Source organism: Piliocolobus tephrosceles, chromosome 7, assembly GCF_002776525.5.
Source record: "Piliocolobus tephrosceles isolate RC106 chromosome 7, ASM277652v3, whole genome shotgun sequence".
Classification (NCBI taxonomy): Eukaryota; Metazoa; Chordata; class Mammalia; order Primates; family Cercopithecidae; genus Piliocolobus; species Piliocolobus tephrosceles.
Genome location: NC_045440.1, coordinates 141,687,883 through 141,707,343, shown reverse-complemented (window position 1 = coordinate 141,707,343; position 19,461 = coordinate 141,687,883). Strand labels below are relative to the sequence as shown.

The following is a 19,461-nucleotide window of genomic DNA, read 5'->3' as shown; positions in this document are numbered from 1 at the left end:
GCCGAGAAAGGGCAACCTCGCTTCAGCCCTGAATCCTGAGAAGCATTTCTGCTGCTGGCAAGCAGAGTGACCTTGCACATGTCACTCAGTTCTTTGAGTCATAGTCTTTTGATCTATGAAATGGAAATAAGAGTTTCTATTATTATTGTTTGATCTGGTCAGAACGAATTCCAATGTTTGGTGATAAAAGCAAGAAACAGAGAAATGTCTGGAGCATTCTCCAACTTATAAGTGTGTCTGTGCATGTTTCCAAGACATACACACATATAGTAAGTATGTATACATATACTAGAGCATAGATGGGCAGTATTCCAGAAGAATCCACAAGCAAAAAAATTATTAGACTATGGGGAATGGGATACTTCATGTTGCGTTTACTTTGATGATATTGGTAGGGTTTTGTTTCACCATATTTATATTCTATTTTGAAAATCAAAATGAGAGTATCTGCCTTTCATGGTGCTTGCTGAAGATCAAAGGAGATAAAGTACAATAGGACTATCTGGATGCTTCACAAGCAGTGACTTCTTTCCTGCTCCACAGATCTGGCTGGTCTGATGTGCTCCGTGCTGCATACAAGCTCTCCTCGACTTTCTACAGCTGTACTGGCTTCTCTGTATTAAACCTTAATATAATAGGAAAGTTGAGAAATGTGAATACATGGGTTACCCTGAATGCAGACAGGGCAGTTGGTTTAGAACCAGTTTTCTCGTTCTAAAATGGACAAGTCTTCTGATTCCAAAACCTGCTGAATGTCTTAAATTCAAATCAGAAAGAATTTAACAAGCTTTTAATCCAAGGCCAGGTTTCAGAGCTGAGAAATGCGAGCCATGGAGGGTAAAGTTCTGCAGAGGGTCTCTCTCCCGTACTCTGTGGTGTGATGTCCAGCCCTGCCTTCAGACCTGAGCCATTCGCTCTTCACACTGCTGGGAATGTTGGTGGCCAACAGCAACTTAGCTAACTATGGAGACTGCCCTATCTGGAGAGAGCTGCTCCCCCAAGGTCACACTTCCCTGCTAGGGTGATATGGTTGGACTCTGTGTCCCAACCCACATCTGATCTCGAACTGTAATCCCCATGTGCAAAGGGAAGAACCTGAAATCCCCACATGTTGAGCAAGGAGGTGATTGGATCATTGGGGCAGTTTCCCTGCTGCTGTTCTCATGATAGTGAGTAAGTTCTCATGAGATCTTATGGTTTCCTAAGTGTTTGGAAGTTCCTCCTTTGCATTTCTCTCTCCTCATGCCTTGTAAGATGTGCCTGCTTCCCCTTCCTTCATGATTGTAAGTTTCCTGAGGCCTCTCCAGCCATGGGGAACTGTGAGTCAATTAAACACCTTTCCTTTATAAATTACCCAGTCTCAGGTATTTCTTTATAGCACTGTGAAAGCGAACTAATACATAGGGTAACCCACACCAAGTACTGATCAGTGAACGGGTACAAAGACCTGGTCCTTGCCCCAAGGCCGGGTAACTCTGCAGGCCCAGCATTCCCCACGGCATCAGCTGAGGTCTCTGTTGCACCCGCAGGACAACGCAGTGCAGTTCCTCCACCCGTCCTGCTTTACAGCTGCACAGATGTTGCTCTTGAGAGCACAACTCAGTGACCCTCTCCTGGTTTCTCATAGTCTCTCACTTAAGACAGTATCAGAGGTAGATGGCAGCAGGCCTGAGTCTTCTATCCATTTCCTAATTTGTAGCACCTTGCATCACACATGACAATCATTGTGGTATGGTGGTTACAGAGGGTATAATAGTGCCCGTCATTATCTGCCTATACAACACCCTTGGGAGTTCAGATGATGTGCAGATGTGTGTCGACTCCAGGAGACTTGCCCAGCCCACATTGGATCAACTCAGCCCTCTTGGATGGCAGCTAGGAGAAAGGAGACCAAGCAAGGCAGGAGGCTCCCTGGTCATTGGCTGTGCAGACTCACTCACAGAAGCCAAGGTGAAATGCCACCAATTCCTCACCTGGTGTTTCTTCCAGCAGGCAGGCAAGGCAGCCTGGGAACATGAAGAGCCACTGCCTCCTCCCATCACGGCCATGTGAGCAGTAGATGGGCACCAGGGCACTACTCAAGACTCCCACCTGTGTGCCCAGGCCTTTTCCCACACAATTCCTTTCTCTGCTCTAAGAACAAATCTCTCTTGAAATTCACCTCAAGACATCCTTCTCTGTTGAGTTGGCAAGAAAGAACCATCCTGTTCATTCCTTTTCATCATGCCTAGGTCTCCAAGTGCACTGTAGACTTAGGTGTCTTTTCCTCATTGGACAAACTACTTTGTAATTCTACCAGTTTAATCCATTCTATTTCTACAAACAAAATATAGTGTTACAGTGTTGTGATACTGCATGCTCACATGCAGAGCTGTTTACAGGTGTGTGCAGAGCTGTTTACAGGTGTGCTTTCAGCGTTGGTTACTTAACCTCACAACTTCTTTCTACATTACAATGACACTTTCTTTTCCTCCTTTTCAGCATGACCTACTGCTCACTCACCTGCTGCAAAGAACTTTCTAAATTTCTTCTCTCTCTATGAAAAGGAGCCCACAGCCACCTGTCCCATGGCCTCTATAGTGTACCCTGCAGTGGTGGGGAAAGGAGGTTTGTGTATTAGTCCGTTCTCAGGCTGCTAATAAAGACATACCCAAGGCTGGGTAATTTATAAAGGAAAGAGGTTTAATGGACTCACACTTCCACATGGCTGGGGAGGCTTCACAATTATGGCAGAAGGTGAAGGACGAGCAAAGTCATGTCTTACATGACGACAGGCAAGAGAGCATTTGCAGGGGAACTGCCCTTTGTAAAACCATCAGATCTCATGAGACTTATTCACTGTCATAAGAACAGCATGGGAAAAACCTGTCCCCATGACTCAATTACCTCCCACTGGGTTCCTCCCGTGACACGTGGGGATTATTACAGTTCAAGGTGAGACTTGAGTGGGGACACAGAGCCAAACCATATCAGCTTGTAAGTGGGGCCACTTGGTTGTCTCAAACCTGTGAGGCCAGTGTCCTCATCACCTTCACGATCATTTATTGTTATTGTGATTACCGTTGCTATTTTATTATTTTAATCTGAATATAAGACAAAAGTGTGGCAGATTTCAGTGTTTTCTTACCTGGAGGGATAAAGAAGCGATTGTAGCTCAGGACTCTCTTTTTCTTGGAATCTTCAACCATGTTCCAGTTTTACTCAGGATGGGGTCTGCTTCCTTCCCTGAACCTCCAAACATTTGTGAATGTGGGTGCGGGCAGATGGAGCATCAGGGCCCTGTGCTACCTGGGCCAGGTGCAATATGCCTCAACCTCTGTTTCTGTTTCACTCCATAGGGAAGCTTCTACATCACCTCCGAGAACTGCATGCAGCACGCACACAAGTGGCACCGAGACCTGTGCCTGTTGCTCCTCCACGCTTACCGGGGACTCCGTCTCCACTTCCTGGTGATCATGCGGGACATCCCGGAGCTGCCACACACGGAGCTGGGTAAGGGCCCAGGACAGGGGCAAGCCCATCCCAGCAGCTCATGTGCTTCCTCCAGACGAGGAATGGGGAAAAGCAGGCATGCTTTTGTAAATGTCACAGGAATAACACTGGTCCAGGTAGGTTTGGGCTGTGATTTTCATTATTCTAGCAGGAGAGGATCTGGGAAATGCAAATACAGTAAGAGAAGACACATGTTCTTTAAGGCACATTCATTCACTCACGCATTCATCTGCTAGACATCTATTACCTATTACACACCTGCCACCCCACTGCATAATTTTAGGTTGCTTTCTAGAGGAAAATGCTAGTTTATAGCCTTTTCTTAATTAAGCTGTAATTATGGAATTGTAACTTACAAGAGTGTAAAACAATCCTCAAAGAACTATATATATACACATATGCATCTATATATGCTTGATCTGGATAATTATAGACACTTCTTAGTATCCATTACATTTGGTTATCTTGGGATCAATTGACTTTTGCACATGGATTTTCCAAACATGAGACATCATGGAAATCAGTGGGCTTGAATCTCTGTTGATTGACAGACGGTGGTCCTGAAACTCAGAGAGGTAAAAGCGTTGCTCAGCATCACACAGTGATGTGTGACAGATCCATGACAAGAGCTCAGGGATCCTGTGCTGATCCCTTGGGGCAGAGTCCTCTGTACCATGTCACACTCAGTAACAACATGTGATATGTCCTGGTTCTGCTCAAAGTTCTCTAATAAGACCTCATTGCCTCTAGAACAGAGGCCAAGTCCTCAGCCTGCTTTTCAAGGATAATACCCATTTCAACATCAGAACCTTGCTAGGTACCTTGACTTCCCTATCTTTACCCCTAGACCTCAACTGCTGAGATAACTGTGGTTTTGGCTGGGTTGATGGCCTTGTTCATTGTTTGTTGCTGCACTGAAATCATCACGTAAAAAAGGTGTATTTGCATATTTTGCTTCCCAGCTAGACTGAGGTCTTTGAGAGCTGATTCCCCTCAGATCCCTGCTGCACTGTCTCTGGTATGTAGAGTAAAGGAGTAGGTACAAGGTTACAGTTGTTGAATTGAATCCGGAGCCTTCTTACCATAAGCTTTATCAGCTCTCACATCTTAGACAAATCCTGTACTCAGGCACTACTCTTTGAATCATGCAATCATTGAATTTTTTTCAAGTTCAAATCTTATGCATGCAGGCAAGACATGTACAGAATCAGAGGGACTTTATATAGCTCAAATGAAAAAATGGAGATTTTTCAGTAGCTGTTGGATTCCTGATATGACTTTTAATATTATATTTTATTCAAAGGAGCTGAATTTATTTGTTCATTCACACCCTCATTACATTTTACTTGACACGTACTATGTGTCAGATTCTGTGCTAGACACTGAGAATACATAGCCATGAGTAGTGTATCAAAAGTTCATTTTGCCTTGTGGAGTTCAGGGACCTGAGTTCAGCGGTGAAGTAGAGAGGTATCTACTCATTAGGTCATCAGCAAGGACCATAAGTTGCTAGGAGATTGTTTCCACTCACCTAGGCAAGCATGCTTTAATTAAAATCCATGCCAGAGCCATGTACAAATGACTGACCACAGCATCATGGAACCAGAGGAGAGTTCAAACCCAGTCACAACTGTGACCATGAAAACAAATGGCCAGAGGCCACCTGGTTTCTGTTAATAAGATGGCCACGTTCTTCAGTATCAGAGCCGGTGGGGCTGAGCAGGAGGTTCTCAGGGCTTCTGATATTTTATCTTTAAGATAGAGATTCAAATCCATGTTCCATATGTGATGCACAGATATCTCTCTCTCTCTCTCTGTGTGTGTGTGTGTGTGTGTGTGTGTGTGTCTGTGTGTGTGTACCTGCAAAAATAGAAATAAACGTGGAATCTCTCCGGGCCACACAAGTGCTGTATGAATTTGGGACGTGCTGTTTCTCGTAACTGTGTGCATGGGGTGATATTGGCTTTTATCTAGTACTCAGTTCATGGCTCCAATCAGGTTTATTCTCCTGATAAGCACAATTCCATTAGGAAGTTAGAATAGACAGAAGGTCCTCAGCCATGTGTTGGTCTCTGTGACTTTAATGCCAATGTGAAACTTACTTTTGCTTTTTCATTTAATAGCAACTGCTGCATTTCACTATGTGTTCGTTGAATCATACAGTTTATTTTTTCTTTCTAGAGGCCCTTGCTGTTGAAGAAACACTTTCTCAGCTGTGCTCAGAGCTGCAGGTAATTGGAGAGCTGGCGCTGGGGTCTGAATGAATGGCAGTAGTTTTGCAAGACAAATGCAGTTGCTTGCTTACTATATAAAAAAGAAGTGAAAAGACACCACTTGTGACTTCACTCTAGATAACAAGCTGGAGAAATATTCTTACATTCTGTTACCCTACATCACTGTGTTCTATAAGTATGTGCCTTGTGAGATATTTTGGAAAAACTAAACATGTTCACAGATTTTTGTTTCCCTGAAGCTTAGACAACACATATGTATTTGTCCATTACCCATCCATTGAACAAACATTTGTTGACTAGTAACTCAGTGCTTCTCACTGTGGATGACAGAATCTTGTACCTGTGCACAGATGGCCTCAGACATGGCAGGGATGCTAGAGTCAGTGATGACAATGAAAAGAGTCACGTGCATTTGCCAAAAAAACCTCATCAAGCATGCATTAAGAGTAAAGGCTGAATAAATATTTGGCAAACGCATGCTGCTGCTATTTACTATCTCTGGAACACTTTTACATCCCCCTTGTGTTGGATATCTGGGTGAGTACTCTTATTTCTATATGAAGGACAGTCAAATTAAGGTTGGAAAGAAGTCTATACCAGGGTGACTAACACAGCTAATTAGTACTAGAAGCAGGACCCAAACTCTCATCCCCAAACTGACATCTCTGTCTGTTAAACCAGTGTTTCTCAACTCTGGCTGTACCTTAGAATCATCCTTGGAACTTTAACGATGCATCTTTGCCTGAGCCTGGATGCCCAAACTGGCTGAAACAGAAGATCTGGGGTTGGAGTTCAGATACTGTGTTTTTATTCAAAGCTCCCCAAATGAATATTATGTGCAGCCAGGGTTGAGAACCCCTGCTTTAGAGCATGTTAGAAAGTTCGTAAAATCCATTCTCACAGTGGATGCAGAGGAGATCCCTGGAGAGGGCGGAATGCGGAGGCAGAGACCGAGGAGGGTGTTGGGAGCTTAGAGCTGGAGGGTCTTCGGGGAGGGGCCATTGGACTGCAGCCTGGGAGAAGGGGTGGGACTTGGCTTGTAGCAATAACAGGGAAACACATGCCAAGCACTGATTATCATAAATGCACGGTCAGCAGACTGTAGGAAGGCAACACAGGAGTCCATTTGGAGAGTGTGTAAGAGCCACTGAGATGAGTCAAAGACCTAATGTCCACGCTTGGGGGCTCATATGCTCCGACTCTGATGCAGTATTGATGGTGTGTGTCTGAGTGGGCAGCTGGGTAGACAGGAGGCCCCGGGCTCCACATGGCTACAACTCTCATCCTTCCCTGAATGAGCCTCAGTGCACCCACTGCATTAGGCAGGGACCAGAAGCTTCAAAGCCATGCTGGCCTGGGTTTAAATCCAGGCTCTGAGCTTCCCCTTGGAGCAGTTGTGGGACCTGAGACAATGGGCTCACCCTTTGGGGCCTGCGACTCCTCATCTACATAGTAGGTTTGTTCCGAGAGGACCACTAGAGAGTTCAAGCAAGGACCCTCCTAAGTGCTCTGCTCAGGGGGTCTGCTCTGCTCTGGTGAGATGGCCTCTCCTTCCAGGGCTGGCTCGGGCTGCCTCAGGCTCCATTCCCTGAGGGCCTGGCCAGAGCCACGTACCTGTGGAGGTGCAACTCAGCATCCCCAGGGGAAACTGCTTTACTCTGTAAATTATCAGAAATTTAGTTTTAGCAATTGAAACAACAAGGAACACAGGAACAGGCAGCTTTCCAATTCAGCTTTTCCATTTCCCATCACGAGATCAGGCTGAAGAGCTGATTCGTGACTATTTGACTATTTGTCGATACGCCCACTCTCTTTCCTTCTAGGTGTGGCCTGCAGGTTCTCTGTGTTGGTCTCTGTGCCTGTTATGTTCAGGTTTCCAGGAGCTTCTCTTCCCTAGTCCGGGATCACCATAGCACCAGCATCACCGACTTATATTTAATCAGCAGGGATTCTCAGCCTGGCACAGTTCTAAGTGCTTGTCAATAAAATCCCCTTTAATCTTTCTGTAGCCCCTGAGATTTCACCATTACCAAAGCACTTGTCCAAAGTCACCTGGTAAGTGGTGGGAGGAATTGGTGCTCACACGCAGCAGGCCTTCTGCCTCCAGAGTCCCAACCAGGTCACCGGACAGGAGCTGCTGCTGCACTGCGGTTGTGAGAGCAGGCAGGGACCACTGCCTGTTTTCTCCTTATACGTCACATGATGGTGCGTGGTGGCTAGTGGGTGGTAGTGATGGGGAGTCCTGTATTGCAAAGATTATGCACATCACAGCCAGGGAGACATGGCTTTGAATTCTCTACCTACTCACTGTGTGACTTTAGGCAAGTTGCTTAATCTTCATGAACCTTGATGTTCTTATCTGTAATACGGGGATAAAAATCAATCTGTTTTCACTGATGCAGCCACCCAATGGGTTCACTTTACCCACTGCCTAGACAGAGCTCCGTTATCAAGACAGGGGAATAGCAATAGAGAAAGAGTAATTCACACAGAGCCAGCTATACAGAAGACCTGAGTTTTATTATTACTCAAATCAGGCTCCCCAGGCATTTGGGGATCTGAGTTTTTAAGAATAATTTGCTGAGTAGGGGGCGAGTGAGTCAGGAGTGCTGATTGGTTGGGTTGTGGATGAGTCTAACTGTCCTCTTGCACTGAGTCAGTTCCTGGGTGGGGACCACAAGACCAGATGAGCAAGTTTATCAATCTGAGTGATGCCAACTGATCCATCAAGTGCAGGGTCTGCAAAATATCTTAGGTGTTACAATAGTGATATTATTCCATAGAAGCAATTTGAGGAGGGTCAGAATCTTGTAGCCTCTAGCTGCATGACTCCTAAACCATAATTTCTAAGATTTTGGCTTGTTTGTTAGTCTTACAAAGGCAGTCTAGTTCACCAGGCAAGAAGGGGGTTTGTTTTGGGAAAGGACTGCTATCTTTGTTTCAAACTATAAACTAAGTCCCTCCCAAAGTTCGTTTGGCCTATGCCCAGGAATGAACAAGGACAGCTTAGAGGTTAGAATCAAGAAGGAAGTGGTTGTTTCAGGTGTCTTTCACCATCTCAGTTACAATTTTGCAATGGTGGTTTCATTGATGTCTTTTTCTCGTAGCCAATAATAAGCCTGGCACACTGGCTGATTGCCTGGCTACATTGTGTGAATTTTCTCATGCAATTGATAAAATAATTCTATAAGATAAGCCATCACATTCTTTTCAGTGGATGAAGAAACACGGCTGACTCACGCACTGACCAGAGTCACAGTGCTGGCAGAACAGGGTTAGTCCCTGTTCTGGTCCCTGCGATGCTGAGCTGGTCCCTGCGATGCTGAGCCCTCCCCAGTGTGATGCAAGCCCAGGAGGCAGCATTGGTGCAGGGAATAGAGATGGTGTCCATGAGGTCTGGCACTGTGCAGTAAATGCAGAAAATGGAAACCATCAGGTCTAGTGCAAGTATTTATCAAATGATGGGAGCTTTGCTTTGTCATTTTTTGTGCTCATAAAGTAGAGTTTGGTGATACTCATGCCTTTGGCAGGGAATATGGTTAAATGTCCAGGTTCCTTTTGTCTTCATGGCAAAAAGGATCAACGTTTTCCTGGGAACGACTGCCATTCGTCTTTTGGCCCCTGAGAGTTTTTCATTTCACAAACATTTCCCCAAGCTCCAGTGCTTCTCAGATCCAGTGCTCTTTAGGTCTCAGCCATGGGGACTCAGTGGTGACCCCTTGCTCATGCAGCACATAGCCTAGGGAGGTGATCTTTTCACTCTGGAACTTATACTGCTTAGAAGGGCTCCTGGCACCTAGAAGCTCTGAATAAATGCTAGAATTAGTGGATGAATGGTAGCAAACGTGAGGAAGTGACTGACCCTGGAGCCACTAATGTCATACCCCTGAGGCTATTGGCCTATCTGCAAAAGGAGCTTGGACTCAGTATGTTCATTTACTGATCCAATGGACCTGTGTGTGCCGTTGTCCTGTGTCATGCATCACCTCAAAAGTAGTGGATAAAGGCTTCTGCCCAGACTGCAGGGCACAGTCCTGAATCAGCCAGCTGGCTGTCCAGCACTGGGCAGGCCATAGGAGAATGAAGTGGGGTCACGGGTACACAGTGCTCAGAACAGAGCTTGGGGCAAAATGCCACCACCATTGTCACTGCTGTCCTTGTCATTGTTCATCCTATTCCATGGGCCTGGTGTTGACGAAAAGAGTCAAACTCCATAAAATATTTGAGAAGATTTATTCTGAGCCAAATATGAGTGACCATGGCTCATGACACAGCCCCAGAAGATCCTGAGAACATGTGCCCAGGGTGGTCAGGCTTTAGCTTGGTTTTATGCATTTTAAGGACACATAAGACATCAGTCAATACATGTAAGATCTGCATTGGTTTGGTCCAAAAAGGTGGGGCAACCGAAGGCTGGGGGAGGTGAGGCTACCAGATCATAGGTAGATTCAAAGATTTTCTGATTGGCAATTGGTTGAAAGAGGTTATCTAAAAACCTGGAATCAATACAAGGGAGTCTGGGTTAAGATAAGGGTTTGATGAGACCAAGTTCTTATTATGCAGATGAAGGCCTTTGGATAGCAGGCTTCAGAGAGAATAGATGGTAAATGTTTCTTATCAGACTTAAAACAGTTAACACTTTTTCACTTTTTCTTTTTTTTTTTTTTTTGAGACGGAGTCTCGCTCTGCCGCCCAGGCTGGAGTGCAATGGCCGGATCTCAGCTCACTGCAAGCTCCGCCTCCTAGGTTTAGGCCATTCTCCTGCCTCAGCCTCCCGAGTAGCTGGGACTACAGGCGCCCGCCAAATCGCCCAGCTAGTTTTTTGTATTTTTTAGTAGAGACGGGGTTTCACCGTGTTAGCCAGGATGGTCTTGATCTCCTGACCTCGTGATCCGCCCGTCTCGGCCTCCCAAAGTGCTGGGATTACAGGCTTGAGCCACCGCGCCCGGCCACTTTTTCACTTTTTCGCATGAGGTGACTGCTTTCTGCCCATGAGGGCAGTCAGTGTGACAGCCCTTTGCATCCACATCTGTGGTACGCGAGCTCTTGTTTGGTATCCAGGAAAACTCAGGTTGAAGTGATTGAAGGGGTGGTGAATGAATTGAAGGGTGGTGAATGCAGAGGCTTGTATTGCTGATGAAAGTGGCTCTCAGTGGGAAAGGGAGCTGGAAAGGGTGTGGAGCGGGAAGATAATCTTCCCTCAGAGTTTGGCAATCCCCAGCCAGATGCCGCTATGGAGCAACGCTGTCAAGCCATCCTTCTGAAGTCAAGCTGCTTCTCTCCAGCGTGCAACTGTAGTCTCTGGGGAGGCATCCAACTGCTTCTCCTCTTCTCCTCTGTTGGCATAGCCTGTGGTTTTTATGGGCACAGGATGGGGGGTGTGGCTGGCCATGGATGTTTTGAAAAGGCAACATTTGAGCAGGAAAATAGAAATGAATGTTCTTACTTTGGGTCACAGTTCCAGGCCTGAGGGTGGGGCCCTTGCCAGGACCTTCCCTCTTCTGTCCAGAATTTTCCTGTCTTCTGTCCCTATCAGTATGTGGTAGAGGGATCCCAGGCTGATGTGTCACTATTTCTACCCAGGACAAGGCTGACTCCAGTGGACTTGAGAGAGGAGGCTAAGTTGGAGCCAAGCCTGGAGAGAATACGGAGCCTCTTTTCTGTTTGCACTAAGGCAGTAGATGGAACCTGGAAGCAGCAAGGCATGAGGTGCAAGGCTGTGCTTGTGAACAGTGGGCAGGGATGCAGGAAGGCAGAGGGCATGGGGTGACTGAGGTTCTGTGGAGAGATCCCAGGCTAATAGTGAACGGGCCTGTGTGCCCCAGGCACCATGGAGCTGAAACACATTTCCAAGTCACAGAGAGCCATGAGGAAGGAGTCTGACAAGTTGTGTAGAGAAAGGAACTACTAGGATTTGTCTGTATCCACAGACACTTTGACACCAAATGCATGGAAGTTTTCCTCACACCAACAACCTTGCCAGCTCTCTGACATAAGCTAGATGTCTAGTGATCCAATTCAAACTCAATCCTGTCTACCTGGGTTCAGCATCAGATCCCACAGGTTAGGGGTGCAGCCCCACAAGACAGGCCTCATTTGACGTACAAGTTGTGAGTCCTGGGCCTGCAGTACTTCTGACCAATCAGCTTTACATCAGGGGTTCCCATGATGCCCCCCTCTAGGTTAATAACTTGTTGAATGACTCAGAGAACTCAGGAAGCATTTTTCTTACTGTACCTGTTCTATGATAAAGAATATTGCAAAGAGTGCAGATGCACAGCCAGATGAAGAGTTTCATGGGGTGAGGTTTGCAAGGAACCCAAGTGCAGGGACCTCTCACCTGTAGAGTTCCTCCTAGCAGGTGAAGGCGTCCTCTCCTGTACACCATCCTCCTGGCAGGTGAAGGCGTCCTCTCCTGTACACCATCCTCCTGGCAGGTGAAGGTGTCCTTACCTGTACACCATCCTCCTGGCAGGTGAAGGCGTCCTCACCTGTACACCATCCTCCTGGCAGGTGACGGTGTCCTCACCTGTACACCATCCTCCTGGCAGTCTCCTGTACACCATCCTCCTGGCAGGTGAAGGTGTCCTCTCCTGTACGCCATCCTCCTGGCAGTCTCCTGTACACCATCCTCCTGGCAGGTGAAGGTGTCCTCTCCTGTACACCATCCTCCTGGCAGTCTCCTGTACACCATCCTCCTGGCAGTCTCCTGTACACCATCCTCCTGGCAGGTGAAGGTGTTCACTAACCTAGAACCTCTCTAAGACCTGTCCCTTAAAGCTTTTCATGGAGGTTCCCTGACATTAGATGCTATTGATTAAATCATTGGCCATTGTTGATTAGCTCAGTCCCCAGCCCCTCTCCTTTCTCCAGAGGTCAAGGGCAGGGCTCAAACTCCCAACTCTCCAATCATGGGTTGGTCTTTCTGGCAAACAGCCTCTACCCTAAAGCTATCTAAAGGTCTGTCAAGAGTCACCTCCTGAGTACAGGCTCAATTAGCATATGTTCGAAAGGAATTTATGAATAACAAAAGATGTTCCTATGGCTTCAGAAATGTCAAGGGTTTTATTAATAGAAGCTCTGTGACAGAAACTGTGGAGAGAGATATATATGTATGTGTATTTATGTGGGCTGTAGGATCTTGGCCCCCTAAATACCCAATTTCCCAGTGAGTTACAGAAACTTACACACCACCTTAAGGTTACAGAAAGATGGAGGCTTAGATTCTGACAAAGCAGGTTATGGGAGGGAGAGAAGAGGCTTGGCCAGCCAAGGTGGCCTTGTTGTGTAGATGAAGTCTCCCTCACAGAGAATAGGTGGTACGTGTTCCTTTTCAGACTTTTAAAGGTGTGGAACTCTCCATCCCTCCTGGATCTTGGGAAAGGCATGGAAAAGGGATGGGACCTGGCTTCATTAATGGAGATTCTCTGCAGATACGAATTTTCCCCACTTAAGGCAGTTTTGTTAGGTCACTTCTGCCTGGTGGCCAAGCAGCAGCTTTTTCAAAATATGTCAAAGAAATATGTTTGGAGATAAGAAATTTTAATTTCCTTCTATCACAATACCATACAAGGAAAAGCAGTGAATCTTGAGGCAGGAAATGGTGATTAAGGTTAATTGCAGTCGCTACAACAGTGACAATACCAACATACCCGGCCTAGGAATGCTGGCTCCCTACCTGTGGTTCACCAGGCTCTATCTTTGCTGCAGCCCTGGGAGTACAAGGAGGGAGGTACTCAAGTATCCACAATCATTTTGCTTTAAGTGGACACAGAGAAATGTGGCTTCCTTAAAGTCCACGAATCACTGAGGGATGGGCCCAGGGCCTGAACGCAAGGCCACCTGCATTCCATTGCAATGTTATCTTGTCTGTTTCCCACAGTGGTTCTGGTGGGAGATTCAGGGCTTAGGATGCAGGCTGCCAGCGACTTGATCAAGTATATTTTATGAGAGATCAACTAGTTGCCTTCCTTTTCTAGGGCGGTGCCCCAAGCTGCAGGGCTGCCAGCTCTTGGTTTTGAGTGACTGTGATGCCACAGGCTTTATTTTATACAAAGCAACTAAATTAGCCAACCACTGCAGGGATGTGGCTGCATGAAGAGGGTAGAAAGGGTGAATGGGTGTGTGTTTCTGCCTACTCCTTGGTTTGCTAAAGATCTGGCCTGGCTGTTGGAGTGGAAGAAACAGCACCGCTTCCCAAAAATCCCTGAAGAGCAAGCTGAGTCAGCAGCACTGTTTAGAGGTAGAACATCGCCACCTCCTGGTCTCCCCCATTCCTGCCAGTGGTGGAGTTGGGAAGGCTGGAAAGTGTTTTTGGGTGATTTAAAGCAATTTGAAGACACAGAGTTCTGCACTAATGGAGTGATGTGGATGAATCTTTACTCCATGCGATTCTTATAAACGTTTACTTAGCATCTACTGTGTGCTGACCACTTGATTATTCATTGGGTATACAAAGGTGGAAGATACCAGCCAGGACTTGCTTGCAGATCAGTGAGAGATAGTGTTCACAGATAAGGTGGACACTGCTGATGTGGTCAGTACTGGAACCAGGGAGCGAGAGGTGAGGGGCTGTGGGAGCAAGGAGGAGCGGGCACCTTATCTTGCCTGGGGAGGCAGGGATGGAGCCTGGGACATTGCCCTGAAAGAGTGGGAGGGTGTCAGACACCAGTCAGGGAAGGACCCTCAAGGCAGAGGGAACAGCCATACAAAGCCCAGAGTAAGGGCCCACCAGCCGGAAGCAGCGTGGGCACTTGGGGCCCACCTAGGTGGAGCTCAGGTGAGGATGCAGGGCAGGCTGGAGAGGATGCAGGATGCAGGGAGTTGGAGCAGTTACTGAGGACCCCTGCTGTGAAGCCTGATTAGGAAGCGGGGTGTACTCCCCGCAGAGGACCTGCAGGTTCTAATGAAACTCAGACATGTGCTTTGGTACAAACAAGTTTAACACATGCTGAGTATCAACTGGAGAGCAGTGTTGCTGTTGTGGTTTAATTTTCTATAACACAGCAATGTAGAGTTTTCTATAACACCAGAGAATTCCCTGGTCGCCCCCCAGTAAACTTCTGGGAGATCCCAAATCGTCATGTACTCTTTCCCAGAGCTATACCCTCCTAGCAGGAGCCGTTAATGGTAAGTACAGTTACAAAGCATCAGTGAGCAGCTTCTGACTGTGGGCAGCCTGTTTTGTTGGTTTTCGGGAGTGGCGGAGATTGTGTATTTGGGGTTTGTTTCATGTTTGTTTGCTTTGACCAGTCCTCTTGTCAGAGGGTTTTTAAATGCATTGTTTCATTTAACATCCTTTTGAAGTCAGGGATTCTAGAGGACACTCAGGTCCCGTGAGGCCCAGTGACTTCTCAAGGTTCTGCTGTGAAGGAGCTGACCTCAAATTCAAGGGGGTAAAGAGCGTAAGAGGCCCTCTGGCACACCATTGACCTTCCAACAATGAGAGAAAGAAAGCTGTTCCTTGAGACTGAACACCTAGTCTGCACTGGTCCCATTGATTAGTATGTTACACGTGTGCTCAGTGGGTCCTCAGTTTGATGCTGTGATGCAGGTTTTATTAGGCCTGATTCCTAGTGGGGACACTAAAGCTTTGGGGACTGGCTGTCCGCTGTGGTCACTGTTACCTCTCCCTGTCCCACAGGTCAGGGAATTCCTGGTGCTGTGACTTCACAGCATTAACTCTAGAGGGCGACTCTGAGCTTATTGAGAGCCTGCCCAGGGCAGCCGGGAACACTAAGCTCAGCTGGAGGCAGCTGGTTTGAGAAAAAACAATTTCTCTCTCTGATTTTAGGACTTCTCACACTTTAATGTGCACATGAATTACCTGGGGATCTTGTTAAAATGTGCTTTCTGATTCTTTTGAGCTGAGGTGGGGCAAGAGATTCTGCAATTCCAACTAGTTCCCTGGAGATGATGGTGCAGCTGGGATATCGTGTACCATGGTTTGAATAGTGAGTGTCTGAACTCTAAAGCTTCACTGGGGGTTGCCCTTTAGGTGGACATCCAGCAGGCACATAGCCGTCTCCTGGTCCCCCTCTGCTATACCATGAAGCTGGGCACAGGGTTCGACTCTTCTCTGCCCGGCCTTTTCTGCAGCCGTACACACAGTGCATCTCTCTGGGGCCTTGGCAGCAGTACCCAGCGTGCCTTCCTATGGCCCGTCCCATGGAATGGGAAAGCCTCTGGCCCCAGTGAGACCTCACCACATGTCAGGATCACCCTTCACAGGGACTTCTTCTGTAACCACAAGGCACCGTATGGTGGAGACCTTGTCTGACCCATCTTTTGCTTTGCACAGCCTCCCGTACAGCGTGTGCTGCAGGAAGCACGGGAACCAACATAGGGACAACTCTCGCTGTCCTGGTTAAAAGCTCCTGGTAGTTCCTGTTCACCTGCAGGATGAAGGCCTGATTGCTTAGGATGGAAGTCAAAGCCATGGGCATGTGATATTCCTCTCATCTGTCCCTGAGGGGCCCCAGCCCTCCTGCACACCTCGTATTTCAGACCTTCAGGGGGCAAAACTAGGGTCCTTACCCCAGTGTCTTTCTGCCAGCTATGGCCTCTGCCTGGACTATCCTATCTCACCTTGTTTTTATTCCTGACACAATCCCCATCGGCCTGCAAAGCCCAAACCAAAGGCTGCCTTCTCGGGAAACTGTCTGAGATCCTGGGATCTGAGAGCTCCTGGTGAGCTCCTGTGTTTCATGGTGCCGTGCTCCATCCCAGCCATGGCTCAGTTTAGTTTAATGATTTGTGTTACTTTGTTCCTGCTCCACGAAGCCATGAACTCCTGCATAGAAGGGACTGAGTTCTATTTATATTTGAAGCCTGTTACGAAAACATACTAAGTGTGATAAATATTTGCTGAAGCAAAAATGCAAAACGAGTCTCCAAATAGTACCAGGTAGAGAATAGATCCCAAAGTAATTATCAAACTGAACTCAACAAGATGTTGGATTTCATTTTTCATCGATAAAAAGTCTCCCGGAACATCTTGAATTTTCTCTCATCCACATCACCCTTGGTCCAAAGTCATGTAAGTGGAGGCACATGCAGAACTATTGCTATGTTATTGTTATGAGAATCCTTGAACATCTGAAAGAAAAATAAATTCTCAATGAAGGGGGTATTAAGTGAATCCCAGGCCAGAAGTCTCCAGGTATATCCTGTGAGTTTAAAGAGTTTCATGCATGCAAAATTTGCAGGAGATTCCTCCTGTCGTCTGCAAATGTATATCGAAGTGAGTTGAGCAGACATGTGGGCATGCTGTTGTAGTACAGGCAGTGGGACAGGAGCCAGCATGCAGGTCTACACAGCGTGGAGAGGGGTTAATGAGAGGCTGCATTGCATGACAACTAAACAGAGCTTTGGCGCTGGACTTCCTGGGTCCAGACATTGCCTCCCACTGACTATCTGTAGTCTTGGGCATGTGGCTCAACCTTCGAGTGCCTTAGTTACTCCGTCCATAAATTAAGATTGATAATATTAGATTTCTGGGTAGGATTACTATAAGGATTAAGTAATTGAGTAGATTAAAATTTCTGTAAAGCTTCTGGTGCACAGTGCCTGGTAACTTTCAATTGTCAGTGTTGCCATTGTTATTCTCAGACCCCCCGTCTTGTATATGTAGGAGAGGGTGCCTGGATGGATGGCACTGAACTGAGATCTGAAACAGGAGTGGACACCGCAGGTGTGTGTGTATGCCTGAGCGTCTATGCACACAAGGCGTTGGGGAGGGATTCTGGATAAAGATGAGGACATGCACGAAGGCAGGGGTTGTGACGAAGAAGGGGTTTGCAACCCTGGCTGCCCATTACAATCACCTGTGAAAAATTTACAAAGGTTTAATGTTTGGGCCACACCCTCAGAGAATCTGAGACGGACCCAGATATTTGTGGACTTATAGCCTCCTAGTGATTCTGATGGGCAACCATAATTGAGGACCAGCGAGAGAGCAGTTTGTTCATGGAATGTGAAGCAGGCTTCTCTTGACTTATTGTCTCTTCACCTTGAAGATGTAATGTAAGTATCACCTCCTCCAGGAAGCCTTCCATGACCCTTCTACAGTACTCAGTATATATCTCTTGCACAGTACTTTACAGATATATTATAATTATCTAATTAAATAACTATAACGTGATTATACGCTTGTCTCTGGACTGGATGCATTTATGTTTGGCTCCCCAGAGCTTGGCATACCCCTGGGACAGAACTGGCACTCAGTTGGCAGAGCAAGGGAGTGAGGAAGTGAACAAAGGTGCCTGGTTAGCGCCCAGGTGACGAGGGTGAACGTGTGGCAGACGTGGATGGCAGGGCCTTTTTTCAGGGAGTTTCAGCTAGGACAGCTCTGGGCTGCAGCTGCCTCCTTGTTAGTGTAAAGGGCATCCTCGGTCTCTGGAACAAACCCTTCCAAGCCCGCCGTCTGTGACTGCACAGGCTCGGGCATCGGTGGAGAAGAAAAGTCCTCTTGTGGCTTAATTAGAAGCTTCTTTAACCTTATCTAAAGTCATTTCTATAATCAACTTGAAGAAACATAATCCTCCCAAAGACACATTTAATGAATAGCTTTTCTTTTTTCTCTTTTCCACTCTGGTGGCAGAGCTCAGGATTCATGCTGTGTTTGCCGGTGCCACTGTGGTGGTGGCGTGGTGGTGGTGCTGTGAGATAGGGCACAAGGAGCCTGGGAGAGGCAGTCTGAGTTCCGGAGGCCTGGGACACCTCCCACGGACACCGAGCCACCTATTCATTTTGTAAAGAGTCACTGACCCCCACTCTCTGTCAGCTGTTGTGCTAGGGGCTGGGAATACTCAGCAGGCTAAAGCTCAAAATGCAGGCAAATGGCAAACAGGGACATAGGAAGTGAAGCCAGCAACTTGTGGGTGGAGGTGCTATGAGAGGGGCCTGTGCGGGTCAAGTCGGCGTCGAGAAGGATCTTAGGCTTACACGCGGAGCGTTGGAGAAGGTTCAGAAGAATCGTCAGAAGCAATATGGACTGTGTATGGACTCTCTGAATTTAAAATAAAAGTTGAAATTATTTAGAAAAAAAAAACAAGGAGACACAAAATTGGTTTCTGAAATGGTTACCTGGTAGAGGACAGACAAGGCCAAAGTGGTGAAGAGAAGAGGAAAGGAAACTGGAAGGTGACGGGGGAAGGTGGGCAGGGAGACCAGCAGCCTGAACAAGGGCCTGGGGTTGGAGAGGGCCTGGTGTGTGTACAGCCCACTGCCAGCAGGTTAGTGTGGCTGGGAACGGGAGTGCATTGGGCTAGGACAGGAGGTGGGCGGAGGTGAGGTGGGGGGCATTTTCAAGGACAGTTGTGCCACATGCTGATGCAGAAAGTTGGGTCTTATTATGAGAGGCACTGGTTCAATAATCTATGCAGAAGTCACTTACAGTTCAACCAAAAGCCTCACTGTCTAGCTAGGAGGTTTTGTAATGACTGACCCTGCCCGCCATATTCACCATTCAACTTTTACTTTTCTTTTCTTCTTTATTTTTTTGAGACAGAGTCACTCTGTCATCAGGCTGGAGTGTAGTGGCACGATCTCGGCTCATACGACCTCTGCATCCCAGGTTCAAGCAATTCTCCTGCCTCAGTCTCCAGATTAGCTGTGACAATAGATGCCTGCCACCACCCCTGGCTAATTTTTTTGTATTTTTAGTAGAGACAGGGTTTCACCATGTCAGCCAGGATGGTCTCGATCTCTTGGCCTCAGGATCTGTCCACCTCAG

At 47.1% G+C, this 19,461-nt stretch overlaps 1 protein-coding gene across 3 annotated transcripts in view; it reads left to right on the top strand.

Annotated features, from left to right (window-relative positions):
* The window catches only part of FAM135B (family with sequence similarity 135 member B), a 354,745-nt gene that overhangs the window by 285,385 nt on the left and 49,899 nt on the right, over positions 1-19,461 (top strand). For all 3 annotated transcript variants that reach the window (XM_026454551.1, XM_031935958.1, XM_023192766.2), the window contains exons 8-9: positions 3,339-3,492; positions 5,674-5,723. In XM_026454551.1, the coding sequence (XP_026310336.1) occupies positions 3,339-3,492; positions 5,674-5,723 (204 nt within the window). The remainder of the gene's footprint in view (positions 1-3,338; positions 3,493-5,673; positions 5,724-19,461) is intronic.